General features: G+C 39.0%; 1 protein-coding gene and 1 non-coding gene across 3 annotated transcripts in view; one reads left to right on the top strand and one right to left on the bottom strand.

Annotated features, from left to right (window-relative positions):
* Nucleotides 1-1,016: 1,016 nt before the first annotated feature.
* On the top strand, nt 1,017-1,096 carry TRNAL-UAG. Its single transcript has one exon. It is a non-coding gene; the product is annotated as a tRNA-Leu (tRNA).
* Nucleotides 1,097-9,586: 8,490 nt separating this feature from the next.
* LOC122089158 (serine/threonine-protein phosphatase PP1-like) overlaps nt 9,587-13,144 on the bottom strand; it is a 19,420-nt gene continuing 15,862 nt past the window's right edge. For both annotated transcript variants that reach the window (XM_042658663.1, XM_042658664.1), the window contains exon 4: nt 9,587-10,078. In XM_042658663.1, coding sequence (XP_042514597.1) covers nt 10,055-10,078 — 24 coding nt within the window. In that variant the 3' untranslated portion in view covers nt 9,587-10,054. The remainder of the gene's footprint in view (nt 10,079-13,144) is intronic.

The raw sequence follows: 13,144 nt of genomic DNA, 5'->3' as shown, positions 1-13,144 counted from the left end.
AATGAAAAAGAAAAAGAAAAAGAAAAAGAAAAAAAGCCAAATAAAAGGAAGCTTTTTGAAGTATTTCCCCATCATAAATATGCCATCCAATGAACTCCATCGCTGCGTTGAAAAGGAATGAGTGGAAGAGAGTGACTTACAGGGTAGGATGCTACCACTTTACCATTGTCACCAGAGTCGTGCGTCGCTATTTCCGTCAATGTTCCATAGTCAACTTTGAAGAAGAAAAAGCGGGAGAAAGGGATCCAGCGGGTAGTATGCCGTCGCTGCTCCATCGCCGGCTTCGAAGAAGAAAGAGCAAGAGAGGGGGATCCATCAGGCAGTATGCCGCCTCTACTCCATCGCCGGCTTTGAAGAATAAAGAGTGGGAGAGAGGGATCCTTTGGTAGTATGCCGCCGCTACTCCATCGCCTTCAGTGGATATAGAAGATAAGTGGGTGCGAGGGGTTTTTGTCGGGACTTTCACAATTTTGGGCACCACAGCCGTTTCCAAAAATGACGAAACAAGTATGACTTATTTCATCACATGCGTTTATAGGATGATAAATAACTACAAATTTTGATTTATATTTCTAAAAGCAAGAGAAACGGAACGAATTTACCAAACGCTTTTTATATTGTTTCTTCGTTTATGGGAACAAGAAAAATAGAAACGAAACATTGTCAAATAGTACATTAATTCTCTACACTCTTTTGATGCTTAATTTACTGTCACATTCTCTTACCAACTACGAAATGGGGAGGCAACTTAGTCACCCAAGTGCTTCCTCGTGTCATAGTCCACATATAAACTAATGGAAAAAAAAAAAACGTGGAGCACATGTCATATTATTAGTAAATGGGTCGGTAATGGGCCTCCCATTGGTGCATATCCTACAGTCAACTGGGCCAAAGCCCAACAAGTCTTTGACATCACATCTGCTCCCTAAATAGGAAGCAAGAAGTGGAAAGGGCACCCAACTAGAAGAAATTAAAATGGTTTTAATATTATTATGAGAAAGCCCTATTATTCAACAGACAGTTTGGCCGAGTGGTCTAAGGCGCCAGATTTAGGCTCTGGTCCGAAAGGGCGTGGGTTCAAATCCCACAGCTGTCATTTTTTTTCACTTGATAACTTTTGATTGGACTGAAAATAAATATGAGTAGAGAGAGATTCAGGATCTAACCTATCCACCAAATTTCAACCCCAACCTAACATGCCATATGATAGGAATAAGTGAGTCACCTAACCAAACTTAGGTTGGATGAGCCACCAAGCCAACCTTTGCACACTTCAATCAATAACAACTTCACTTTAGAGGGGTCTCATGTGATAATATAATATTTTCTGGAAGAAGTTTTTCCATGCGACACATCTAGAAAAGAATCTCCTAATTGATACTTCATTTTTGCCACACAGAAGAATGATATAGTAATTCTAATTGTAAAATACAACAACAACAATATCTCTATCAAAGATAAATATAAAGAAAGAAGAGCCAAAAGGGGAAGATGTAAAGGAAAAAAAAAAAAAGATAATGCAACACCTCCGGGTCATCCCATCTAAACATAGTCAGCAATATGAATCTTTGCCCTCCAAACAACTACGTTTGATGTCATACTAAGGTAGATTGACCACTTAGAAAATTTTCAAAGTTAAATTCAATCAAATTTCCTCCTTGTTTGATATGTTGGTTTACAATTACTTTTATGAATGCTTTGCACTTCTCATACTGTTGGATTTTCAAAATTTTATTTTATCACTTGATAAATATCAATATATCATTGGGTTTAGCCACAAAATTTGGATTTCATCTAAACTACTAAATAATACAGTCATCAAAAGATTCATTTATAGACAACTGCCTGAAAAACCTCCTCCATATTTTAAGTTTCAGGAGATGACATGTTGGATCATATGTGAGCAATTGTAAAGACATTCTATTAATTTAATGCTCCCATAAATAAAATAAAACAAAATTAATCATATCGGAGGTAACCTTTTAATTATTATGGATTTTATTTTCCTTAATTTCAACTTCAAAGTGTTAATGATTGTTGGCAAAAACCAAGACGAATTCAAACATTAAAATTTAAGACTGAAGTACAAAGTTGGCACTTGGTAGGGTCCCTCTACTTAAAAATAATTTTATAGTTCAGTTTATTTAGTATGTTAAACTATAATCCATAATATATTGAATATATTATCTGTTTAATTTCCCAAAAAGAATAGTTCTTTTAAGAACAACAAAATCATAGAAATCTACAACCTCTTATGTCTCTTGTAATAGCCATTTCGATTTCAGAGGGCAAGTCAATGACAGTTGATTCCAGTAAGAACCAACTTTGATAAAACATTTGTTGTTGGCGATTCCGATTTCTCTCTTGGAATTTTGAATATAAAAGTTGGGAGGTATTTTGGTGATTTGGGATGCTGACATGGATATAAAAGATGTTTATTTGAATAATTATGATTTGAATTTAATTTGATATTGGTGATTTGGAAGTATGGAATTTTGGACTATATCAGTGTTTATATGCTGAAGAGTTGATGTTTGATTATTAGTATATTTAGGAATATATTATTCAATTATTTGTGTGCTTGAAAAGTTATTTGTATACTTTAAAACCGTCAATAAATCGAATAGGACAACCATATCATTATTAAATAGAAATGGATCTTAGTTTTGAAACCATTTAGTAAATGGGACCGTTCGGGGATTGACTCTCATTGTACAAAAATCAATGAAAAACAGTCCCAATTATCCAAGACCGATGCAGACACTCTTTAACATACTTGAAGATGCATGCAAAAACACAGCAAGTAATTTGATTGAATTCAGTTATGCAATTTGACTCCTAATTTTCTAACCATCATCATTCCACTCTTTTTTTTTTTTTGACAGGCAAGATCCACTGAGGTGCCAAACAAGGGACCCATGAGGGGCCAACAGAGGGTACAACATGGAGTTAGAACTTAGAACCAAGTGTTTCACTAAAACCCTATATCACAATGTATCAAAGAAATGATCTTTTATCATGCATGTGTTGTGTCAGTGGTGAGACCAATGTTAATGGCTCATTTGAGAGATAACAAAGATCCAAGGTTTAGTAACAGAAGCTTCGAGGTCCACTTAGGTCAAATAAGTTAGGCCACACTAGGGTTGCCTTTGGTAATGAAATCATTTCAGCTTCAATTATCCATAGCATTTTCTTGGTAGTAGAGTTGATGCCCCCAAATGGGGACTCAAACATTGACTATGGAAGAAAGGATGAAAATCTAGGTTTTGGCCGACTGAAACCATTACTAATTTTGTATCATTTATACACTTTCATGGAGAATGAATATGAATCCAACAGACAAATGAGAGAGAGAGAGAGAGAGAGATCCCATGGTTTACAGATTAGTAGCATATATACAGTGTTTAATGCCTTAGAAGTGGTCTAATTCTTGAGGGAAATTATATTCCTACTTAGAAACCACAAAAGCAAAAGAAGTCAGTAGCTCCTTCTATCCTTTCTCAACTTTTTGTATTGGCAGGACAAAGTCACCACCTTGTGCTGCTCTCCACCAAACGTTCCCCCCACTTCTTTCCCAAAAATAAATAAAAAGAAAGTAAGAGAAACAGAAGAAACCCCACTTTATAATTCATATATTCATATGGGGATTGTGGAATGTGGAGTGCCTATTGTCTAAAAATGGATAGAGATATACTCATTGCAGCCCATATTGAAGGGCCACTATCTAAAGTAGAACTCCTAGAGGCCTACTTTATTTTTGTCTTTATTTTGTCTTTCTTCTCCACCTGTCTTCCTTTGGTGTGTTTTGTGTCAGATCCACAATTCCACATTCAATTTTTCAACAAAACCTCTTATAGCACTCTGATCAATGCTTGACATCATTACTGTAAAAAAATTTTGATCCCAAAAGTGATTTTGACAAGAATCACATTTGTTTTTAGAGTGAACTGAGAAGTACTTGATGATCACTGTAAGAGTAAGTCGAAGAATCAAAGTACTTCTTTAAGGTGATTTTAAGGATGGTCTATCAGTTTGGAACTTCCACAATCTACATTATGGAAGCACAATCAGAAGTACATTGGCTTTAATATGTCACGTGGGAAACGCCTCTTTGCGTGGTCAGGCAGCCAGTCACAGTAGAGCACTGACCTAAGCCTTACGGAGGTCGCTAGTTTGACTCTCTATCCAATTCCATCCCCCCACCTTCAACCTATGGGGACCCAACTACTAATGGTGGTTGGACATGATCAAATTATGTAACGCGGCGCCTCTGCCTTCGATCTTTATGACTTTTAATGACAAACTAAAATAATTGAAAGGTGAGATCTTGAGCTTTTTGTTGTATCTTGTCAATCCATATTTTCTCCATTGGTAATGATACATATCATTTGGTTTGTTCTAAGGGATATTCTCACCTCTAAAGTTACTTTCCATTCAGTCAATTCATTCATTCATCTATGGAGAAACCAAAAGTGAAACAAAATCTCTCTTTTATGAGTCCTGACTATAGTGGATTGCACTTGCTTGCCCTTTGCACCATTAATTTCATTTCTCATCAATGGATCCGAAGATGTTGAAATCGCTTTTTTGTTGAGTTCTTTTGGCACTTCTCATTGTGCATGAAGGTGGGAGTATCACAGTGCTCAAAGTACTTAAACATGTGTTCCCAGTTGTGGTACATTGCTTCTGGACCAGACTTCACCTAGAAAATGGATTTCTTCCCCATCCTTTCCGTACAAGATAGTTGTTTAAATTTAACTAAATTTAATTTTGTACATTGAATATTCCTCAAGGGATTTAGACCATCCAATGTATAAGAATTTAAGGAACACCATCCACACATTCCACTAAGCTTTTACTTGGATTTCTTTGTTTCTGTTCCAATTAAATACACTTCTCTTGGTTAGTTGAAAGGAAAAATCATATATAAGAACAAAAAATAAGAAAGAAGAAAAAAATAACCCCCTTCTCAAGTGGGAAGAAATGGCATCCAGCTTCCCCCCTAAAAAAAAAGTTGAAACAACCTAATAATTACAATTAATTAGATATCAATCTTAGAAGTAATCATTATTACTTGCGAAATGTCTTATAATATATCAAGTATTTGGTTTTCTTAATTGTAAGAAAAAGATAACCCAACCCGCTTGCAAGTCTCTATACGTAGACACCGCAAAAATACCCCAATGCCCCCCACCCCGCAATGCCTCCATACCCTTCCCATCAGCCTATGTACTGATGCAATGGTCGAGCAAGCTGTTAGGGTTCTCTTGCACTAATTTTAATTATAAAAAATTTTGGTCATGGGAAAGGACTTTCATCATTTCCTTGGGAGAATTCATGGTTAGCATATTTTAGGTTAGAAACACTAGTGCAGTAGCACTATAGAGAGATCATGCATCCACTGCTACAACTGGGAGAACCTCTAGTGACTTCCACTTGAAGCTCTAGTGCGCTACCAACTCACCAAAGTGGTAATTGGTGTTACCAGATCTATATATACAGAACTTTTTTTTAATTTTTGATAGAGAGATCCATACACATTTGTTAACCATCTAAATAGTAGCAATCATGGTTACAAATTTAACCAAAATGCTCTACTAATTGGATGGTTTGAATTGATGCCTAATCCATCATTGGTTTGTGGAGTTGGTCCCAGTCGGGCTTTCAAAAAGGAAAAAAAAGTTAAGCAAAGTTCTCTAACAAACCTTAACTGCCCTAGGGTTGCACTGGTTACCAAATCCAGGAATGGCAGTTGGGGCCAAATTAAGTAGAACAAGAAGAAGAGGTAGGCTTCATTGACTCTAGAGAGCAAGTACCAAATAAGTCATCTTGGATTCCTTTTAGTTTTACTAGTCTGACTTCCATGACCCATATCACCTTGGTGTTGGGTTGGTAAAATAAAATTGGACAGATAACACTTCGGTGTCCTATATCAGTAAGATAAGTTAGGTCATTTGGATTGGAACTAAAAGGTAGACACATAACTACCCAATTCTTCTTCTTCCCTGAAAATGGGTTGCTTTCTAGTGAAGCTCCTAAGTCAGGAGGTTATGAAGCTCTCATGACAAAAAGTAGAGGACGACCCATCCCCTATTTCTCTAACCATCATGTCATTTATCTGATAAACCCAAGCAATAGGATCTAAAAGCCCTTGGCCACACATTTTCAACCTACCAATATGTAGAGAGAGAGAGAGAGAGAGAAGAGGGTGATCAGGTCTTTGACCAATTTTGGATTCATTGGCAATGTAAAGCTTATCGACCAGCAGCTAAGCTATACTTAATGGACTTGTCAACTATAGTAGGAATAAAGTGCGGTGAAGAACTGAAGAGTTGGAAACGTCAAATATTATCTTTGGATCTCTTGTGAATATGTTACCAGTCTGTAGGGTCTATCCTATTCAGAATTGAGAATGAATCATCCACACGTATGCAAACCTGAATATACATCTCAGTCACTTCTTACCATTGAAAGGGTGAAGAGAGATATATGAAAGCAAAAAAGGACAAGTGTTGACATCTGATATATACATTACATCGAGAGGATTCATTCGAATCCATTGACCTAACGAGACGTAACAGTTGGCGGGCTCTTGCCTCACCCACCGTATTCCAAAATTTTCAAAAAAATTGGCCTCCATTGAATCTTTTTCATCTTTTATCTTTGTGTTTGTGGCCTTGGGTCAGATCATTTCTGATCCCATCCCACCAATTTACTTTTATCAAATCACAATGTGTTGAAGTAAGAAATTGTCTTAGGCTGTCGTCGAACTTGTATAGAGAGGAAAACACAAGAGAGTAAGAGGAAAAAACAAGAGAGTAAGCATCGAGCTGATCCAACAGGGGACTTTCCAATGCCTAAGTTAGATCTCTCTGCAACCAAATAATTCCAGTAATAATGAAAAAAATTTTGATCATTTAGAAAAGAGTTTACCTAGGTATTTATGGCTAAATGTGGCGGCCCGGGTGAGAGTCCCACTTTGATAGCTTCCTAATGCTGGTAGGAGTCCGAATATTGAAAAAATTGTAATAGGAAAGTGAATATGAGAGACGTTCTGGTTATGGAATCTTCACGTATTGAACAAATCCCCAAGGATAGGGCGAGATACCTTCTTTATAGGGAAGATCTGATGCCCCTCTGAGAATCCTTTTTGGAATAGGGCACGTTGGTTCATTGCCTGTGAGCCACATGTCGGGTCAAAAGGGGCCAACTAACGCGTATATGGGTATGGGAACCCATAGGACTCTTGCGCCGAGCGTCTTGGGTCCCGTGGTCTGATTGCCGAGTGACATGGATCCCCTGGTCCAATTTCCGAGCAACTTGGACAAGGTACCCCACTCTGCCGACCTACTTGTACATATAATTGAATGACAGCAGCGCACACTTGCCTCTTGGCTGGTGGAGTCTTGAGCTTGCTGCTCGGTAATGGCCTTAGTGCCATTGAGCTTATTGAGGTATTATTGAGTTGTTTAGGTTACCGCTGGTGCTTAGCCAACCGCTCCATAATCGAGGTTCTTTTAGAAGGGTCAATCAGTCAAGCTGCTACTGGCCTGCTTGTTCACTTTGAGCCGAATAAGTGGATTGGCCAGGTCTAAATCATTCGTCATGGCCTCCCGCTCAATTCTCACGGTCCGATCTTAAGGATAACACATTTTTGCCATAACACAATGCACACCACTGAAGGAGTAAATAAAGCTCGTCATATACTCGACCTTCAAAGGATTGAAGATGAAGAATAGGCCCAAATTGAAAAGCATGCACAGAATTTTTAATTAGCTATAGAAGGCGTGAAACAGACCGAGTTGGGCCATGTTTCTTAAAACTCCAGTGAACAAAACTTTCTATAATCCAGATGCCAGACATCTAATCATCTCTCTCTCTCATGGGGGAGATGCTGGTTCATGGCATGGCTGAATGGTCTAGATATTTTGACATTAATGGAGATATCATTCATTCTATCGTTCTGTTGATCTAATCTCCCAACCTTCTTTTCTTAGCTTTCACTTTCTATACTTTCCCCTGTTTTAACTTCAACATTGAACAGTTAAACAAAGTTAAAAGGACGCAAGGTCCCTATCAAACAATCTATCAAGTCCTGGAAAAGCTGGGGAGACGTGGAAACGCAGCAGTCCATTTGCTTTTGAGAGAGAGAGAGAGAGAGAGAGAGAGAGAGAGAGATAAATCATGGAATTGTTGGTTTGAGAGCTTTTTTCCATGACTAGGACAAAATCCACTGCTTTCTCTTCTGTATGTCAACAAACAACATAAGCCTAATCCCTTTGTGATTCTTCATTGGTAAAATAATGGACAAATCAAGTAAACAATCTCTCTAAACCTAACCAGGTGATCTCAATCCATGAGGCCCCTCTCCCCCATATTCTACCTTCTTGACTCTATCGATAATTGTGTGTGGGAGTCATTGATATGATTAATACTATCTCTCCTTAGGTTTATTACATAATTGATAAAAATAATATTTGTTTATTTAAAACTGATTATCTGATACCAAAAAGCACCAATGAAGCATTACCTTCGAGGGCTGATCATGCAAGGGAGTAAAGCATGCACAAGATGCAGGATGGACACATGGGGATATCTGAACTAATTCTGCTGCTCTACAACTCTTTTTTGACTAACCATAAGAAGTGCATATGACCTCTTAAGAGAAATTCCTCTTTTTTTGGATGTTCATAATTTTTTAACCAAACTTACTTTTCATGTCAAACCTGTTGATAACGTTAATGAAATTCCTAAAACATTTAACTTTTGGATTCTCGTTAAGAGAACCTCTTTCACTTATCCTCACTCTTATAATGCCGTAACTTCAATCCTTTCTTCTAAATTGATCAAAAAAAAGTTTAAAATAGAATGGAAAAATAGTTAAAAAGGAAAGATGTCCACTTTTGCATTTTCCAGGTTAGCAAGACATGTTATCAGGAGTTGGAAGCCATGAAAGACTGCCATCTTTCTCCTCAACACTTGGCAAGTTTATCACTCAATAGAATATGCATATATGTCAAAGCATGTGTGGTTCTTACCTTCATATTTTGGTCACCTGTCATCGCCGTCCCCCCACCCCCAAACCCTCCCCGCCACACCCTATCTGTTAGGTCCAACTCATGACACATGTCAACTGCCATAAGCCAAGCCAATTGTACATATATACGAACTTGGGAATGGATCATCCTCTATAGCTCAACCAATTTTAAGCATTTCCACACTTGGGAATGGTCCCAATACATTTAGTCCAATGTCCACATAATGTCCCCTTGGAGGGCAGGTCTGTAGCTTTCATTTCAACATATCCAAGAAACTCCCCTCAATTTCACTGTCTTCTATGGCCTGAGCATTCTGAACTCCGCATAATGACCCTAGGAGGAGAGGTCTACAACTTGTGTAAATCACCCTGGTGGTTCCCTTCATGCACTGCCATACTTTTAGTACAGCTTATATCAATACCAACCTAAGCAATTAAGAACAAAAACAGAAAAGATACCATCCTCAACTCAATGTTGGCTACTGCAATTTTAATATGCAATCCAGAGAAACTGTAGGGAATCAAAATTGTCCATCCACAAGACCGAACTTCAGGAAGCATATATACTATTTAAGGAATAGCCAACATATCACCAAAGCAATCACCACCCATCATTCTCTGATGAATCTTTTCCCAACCCACAGAGAGGGGGGTGGGGGGAGCAGGTGTTATGTGCACAATATATGGGTTTGCGGTTTCACACACCACCTTCTGCAACAGCTTGAATTCTCAAGGGTATAGGGCACAATGCACAAGGGTGGGGGAGGCAATAACACATACTAGTTCACACGCTAATCATTTATGGCAGCAGCTAGTGTTCATAGAGTGAGCCAGTTTTATACCAAAGGAAAGGGGTAAGAAAATCTTGGCATTCTTTTTAGATGAAAGCTTTTCCCTTTTTTTTTTTTTTTTTTTTTTTACACTTTTTAACTAGATTAAAACGAAATTGAATTCCTTCACATGGCCAGCACTGACTGACAGACACAGGCAGTGCATCTCCTCCATCTTGAATGCAACTCACACTTTTGCACCAAGGAAAGACTGCAAAACAAAATTAGCAAATGTAGCCTGAGTATAGTATCTCAAATATTACAAGCAAATATTGGGTGTCATAATTAAAGACCTGAACAAAGAGATGCTAAAAAAAAAAATTTGTCATTCGAAGTCATCAAAGCAGAAGTAGCTACATTCCATTCGAGAGTTTATATATAGCTAGGTTAAGTAATTCAAATTCACAAAACAAACTGGATGGTGTACCTTTAACACTTCATGCCTCAAGTCCCTCATCCTAGCCCCCCCCCCTCTTTCCCTCTGTCGTGAGCCACATCACCCCAATCTCCTGTTTCTGCCCCTCATCATGGCTTCGCTTCTTCTGTGAACTGTATTCTGCAACTAATTTTGTATGGAACCCTGAAAGCAACTAACTTCAAAAACTGCAAAGCCTGAAGGTCTCCGCTCCAACCCATTATGCATTCTCCTGTTTGAGCTTGAATGTCTCTACTCTAGCCCATTATGCATCTGAGATTGAGCATGTATGGGACCAGAGAATGACCTTACAGTTGCTAAATTTGCTGGGAGCCTGGGACAAGAGTGACGATTCCCAAGCTGCTTTTAGCAGTTGTCGATGCCTCCCAGACCGAAGCACTTGATCGCTTGACAAATAGACAACCAAATCCTGATGGGTTCTCCCTCAAAACCTTGAAGTAGCAGAGAAGAAGTCTGGCCTGCAGAGAGGCCAACTGAGTCCATATCTTTAGGTCCTATTGTCCTACTGCACAAGCGTCAAGCAAGACATGCCCTACCCATTCTCCTGTCCCAAGCTCAACCAGAGATACAAAGTATCGCCTGCCAGTCATCCTTGATTGGAGCAGGAACATGAACAGACCCCTTTTCCTTTTCTTCCTCTAACTGACAATCAATGTCATCAAATTTTTAGGGCGAATCTTCAGGCTTGGCCATGAAAACTTGGGCTCCTCATTTCTGAGAGCTATCAATCATGACCTGAATGGCCTCATTGTTGTAGTCATTGACAGTATGGAGGCTACTATTGGATTGGAAAGGAATAGATTTTGCTAGTAGCTTAAAAGATGATTCCATGTTGGCCGTGAAAACCATGTGATAATCAGTTTCAAAGATATTGAGGAAGTCCTTGATTCTCTTCCTGGTCCTGAATTTTAATACCGATTCTTCGCCTTGTTTAGCATCTGAGAATGCATAGTTATGGGCTTGTAGGAGATGTCAAAGAACGGGAATTGGAGACTGTTGGGTGACAGAGGAGGAGAAGAAGAAGATGAAGGCGTTGTGGTGGGCATTTGTTGCTGGGAATAGGAGAAGTGGCTGAGACCTATTTAGTTGAAGCAGACGTGGTTGTAGTGGGAGAGATGGAAGTAGTGTTGAGCTCGGATTTGATCAGCCTCATGGGTGTGGAAATAGAGTGGATATGTTGTGGTGAAGCAAGAGAGAGCCTTAGGCAATGGAGGGAGGGACTCATAAATGGTGAATTTGGTGTTTGGGAAGAGAAGAGACTATAGTTTAAAGGTGGGCTTAGCGCCGGAGGCGTCTGGGAAGTCGAGTAGAAGGGCCGGGAAGCAACCATGGAAACAGGCTTCTCTAATGGAATACAAATGCATATCTCCTCTAATCTTTCTTCAGTTGCTCTGTTTTTCCTTTTGAGATTCTTTGTTTAGCTTCTTTGCAATCAATCTCCATTCATGGATTCTGGGCATGAGATTTGAACTACAAAGTGCTCCAGGAGTCACAGTGGAGGGGGTAGAAAAAGAGGGCAGAGGAGGGGCGCTGTAGCCAGAGAGGAGAAGGATGGGTCCGGGATTTGCTACAGTGATTTATTTAAAATGAACTGACAACATTACCCTTTCAACTCAGCCAAAAAAATAAAAAACTTGTAGGGTAAATAAAATGTATTGAAGTGAATTGCTTCACTACCCTTAGAGACGAATAGGACCCTTTTAAGAAAGAAAATATTCCCCTAAATCAGGATTACCATCAGAGATGAGGACATGTGTTGGGGAGGGGAGGGGCTTAACATGGAAATCTATGCCCTGAAAGAATTGCTTCAACAGATAGGGAAGAAGCAATGCTGATGGATCAACCATCACATGAAGCACAGATTTAACAGATTTGAGAATGAAAAATGTAAAACACTGGAAAGATGATCAGTGAAGTTTATCAGCCAAAACATGGGCTTGACAAATCAAGATTGAAGCATTCAAGAGTCATGGAGATTGGAGAAAACCGTAAGAATTTTGAAAATTTATGTTCCTTTATTCATACTTTTGGATACTAAGTAAGAATAAGCTTGCCCTCACCGATCTCCCAGGCAGGTTCGGTACACTTGTCGTATTCTTGGGTGTCACATTCTTCCCTCCTTTTGGTACAATGACCCCACTGTGGCCCCACACACTGTCGGGGTCAGCTCTGATACCATCTGTAACGCCCCGGCCCCCATTAACCTTGGCACAATATTGTCTTCTTTGGCCCATGGGCCTCAAAGCTTTAAAACGTGTTGTGCCATGTTAAGGAGGTTAAAAGTTATCAACTAGCCCAACAACCTCCCCCTAGGCGATGTGAGACTAAAGTTTGCACAACCTCACTGATCTCCCAAACCCCCTGATACTTGTCGTATTCTTGGTGAGGACACCCCATCGATCTACCAGGCAGGTTCGGTACACTTGTAGCATTCTTGGGTGTCACATTTATTAAAAGAGCATAATTATTAAGAATTTATTCTTGTAAAAAGCAGGAACACAGTAGCCTCCCTCCTAAACAACCCAAAAACATAAAAATAAAGAAAAGAGTAGTCTACCTCCTAAACAACCAAAAAAAAAAAGGGTATTTCTAGCACCCCTACATGTGTGACGAGCAATCATAAATGCCGAGAGATGAAAAGGAGTTGGGTATAAAACCCAAAAACATAAAAAATAAAGAAAAGAGTAGTCTACCTCCTAAACAACAACAAAAAAAGGGTATTTCTAGCACCCCTACACGTGTGACGAGCAATCATAACTGGCGAGAGATGAAAAGGAGTTGGGTATACAACCCAAAAACATAAAAATAAAGAAAAGAGTAGTCTACCTCCTAAACACCAAA

The sequence above is a fragment of the Macadamia integrifolia genome, chromosome 9, assembly GCF_013358625.1.
Source record: "Macadamia integrifolia cultivar HAES 741 chromosome 9, SCU_Mint_v3, whole genome shotgun sequence".
NCBI classification, from domain to species: domain Eukaryota; kingdom Viridiplantae; phylum Streptophyta; class Magnoliopsida; order Proteales; family Proteaceae; genus Macadamia; species Macadamia integrifolia.
The sequence above is the reverse complement of the archived record's forward strand: the minus strand, read 5'-3'. Positions and strand labels throughout refer to the sequence as shown.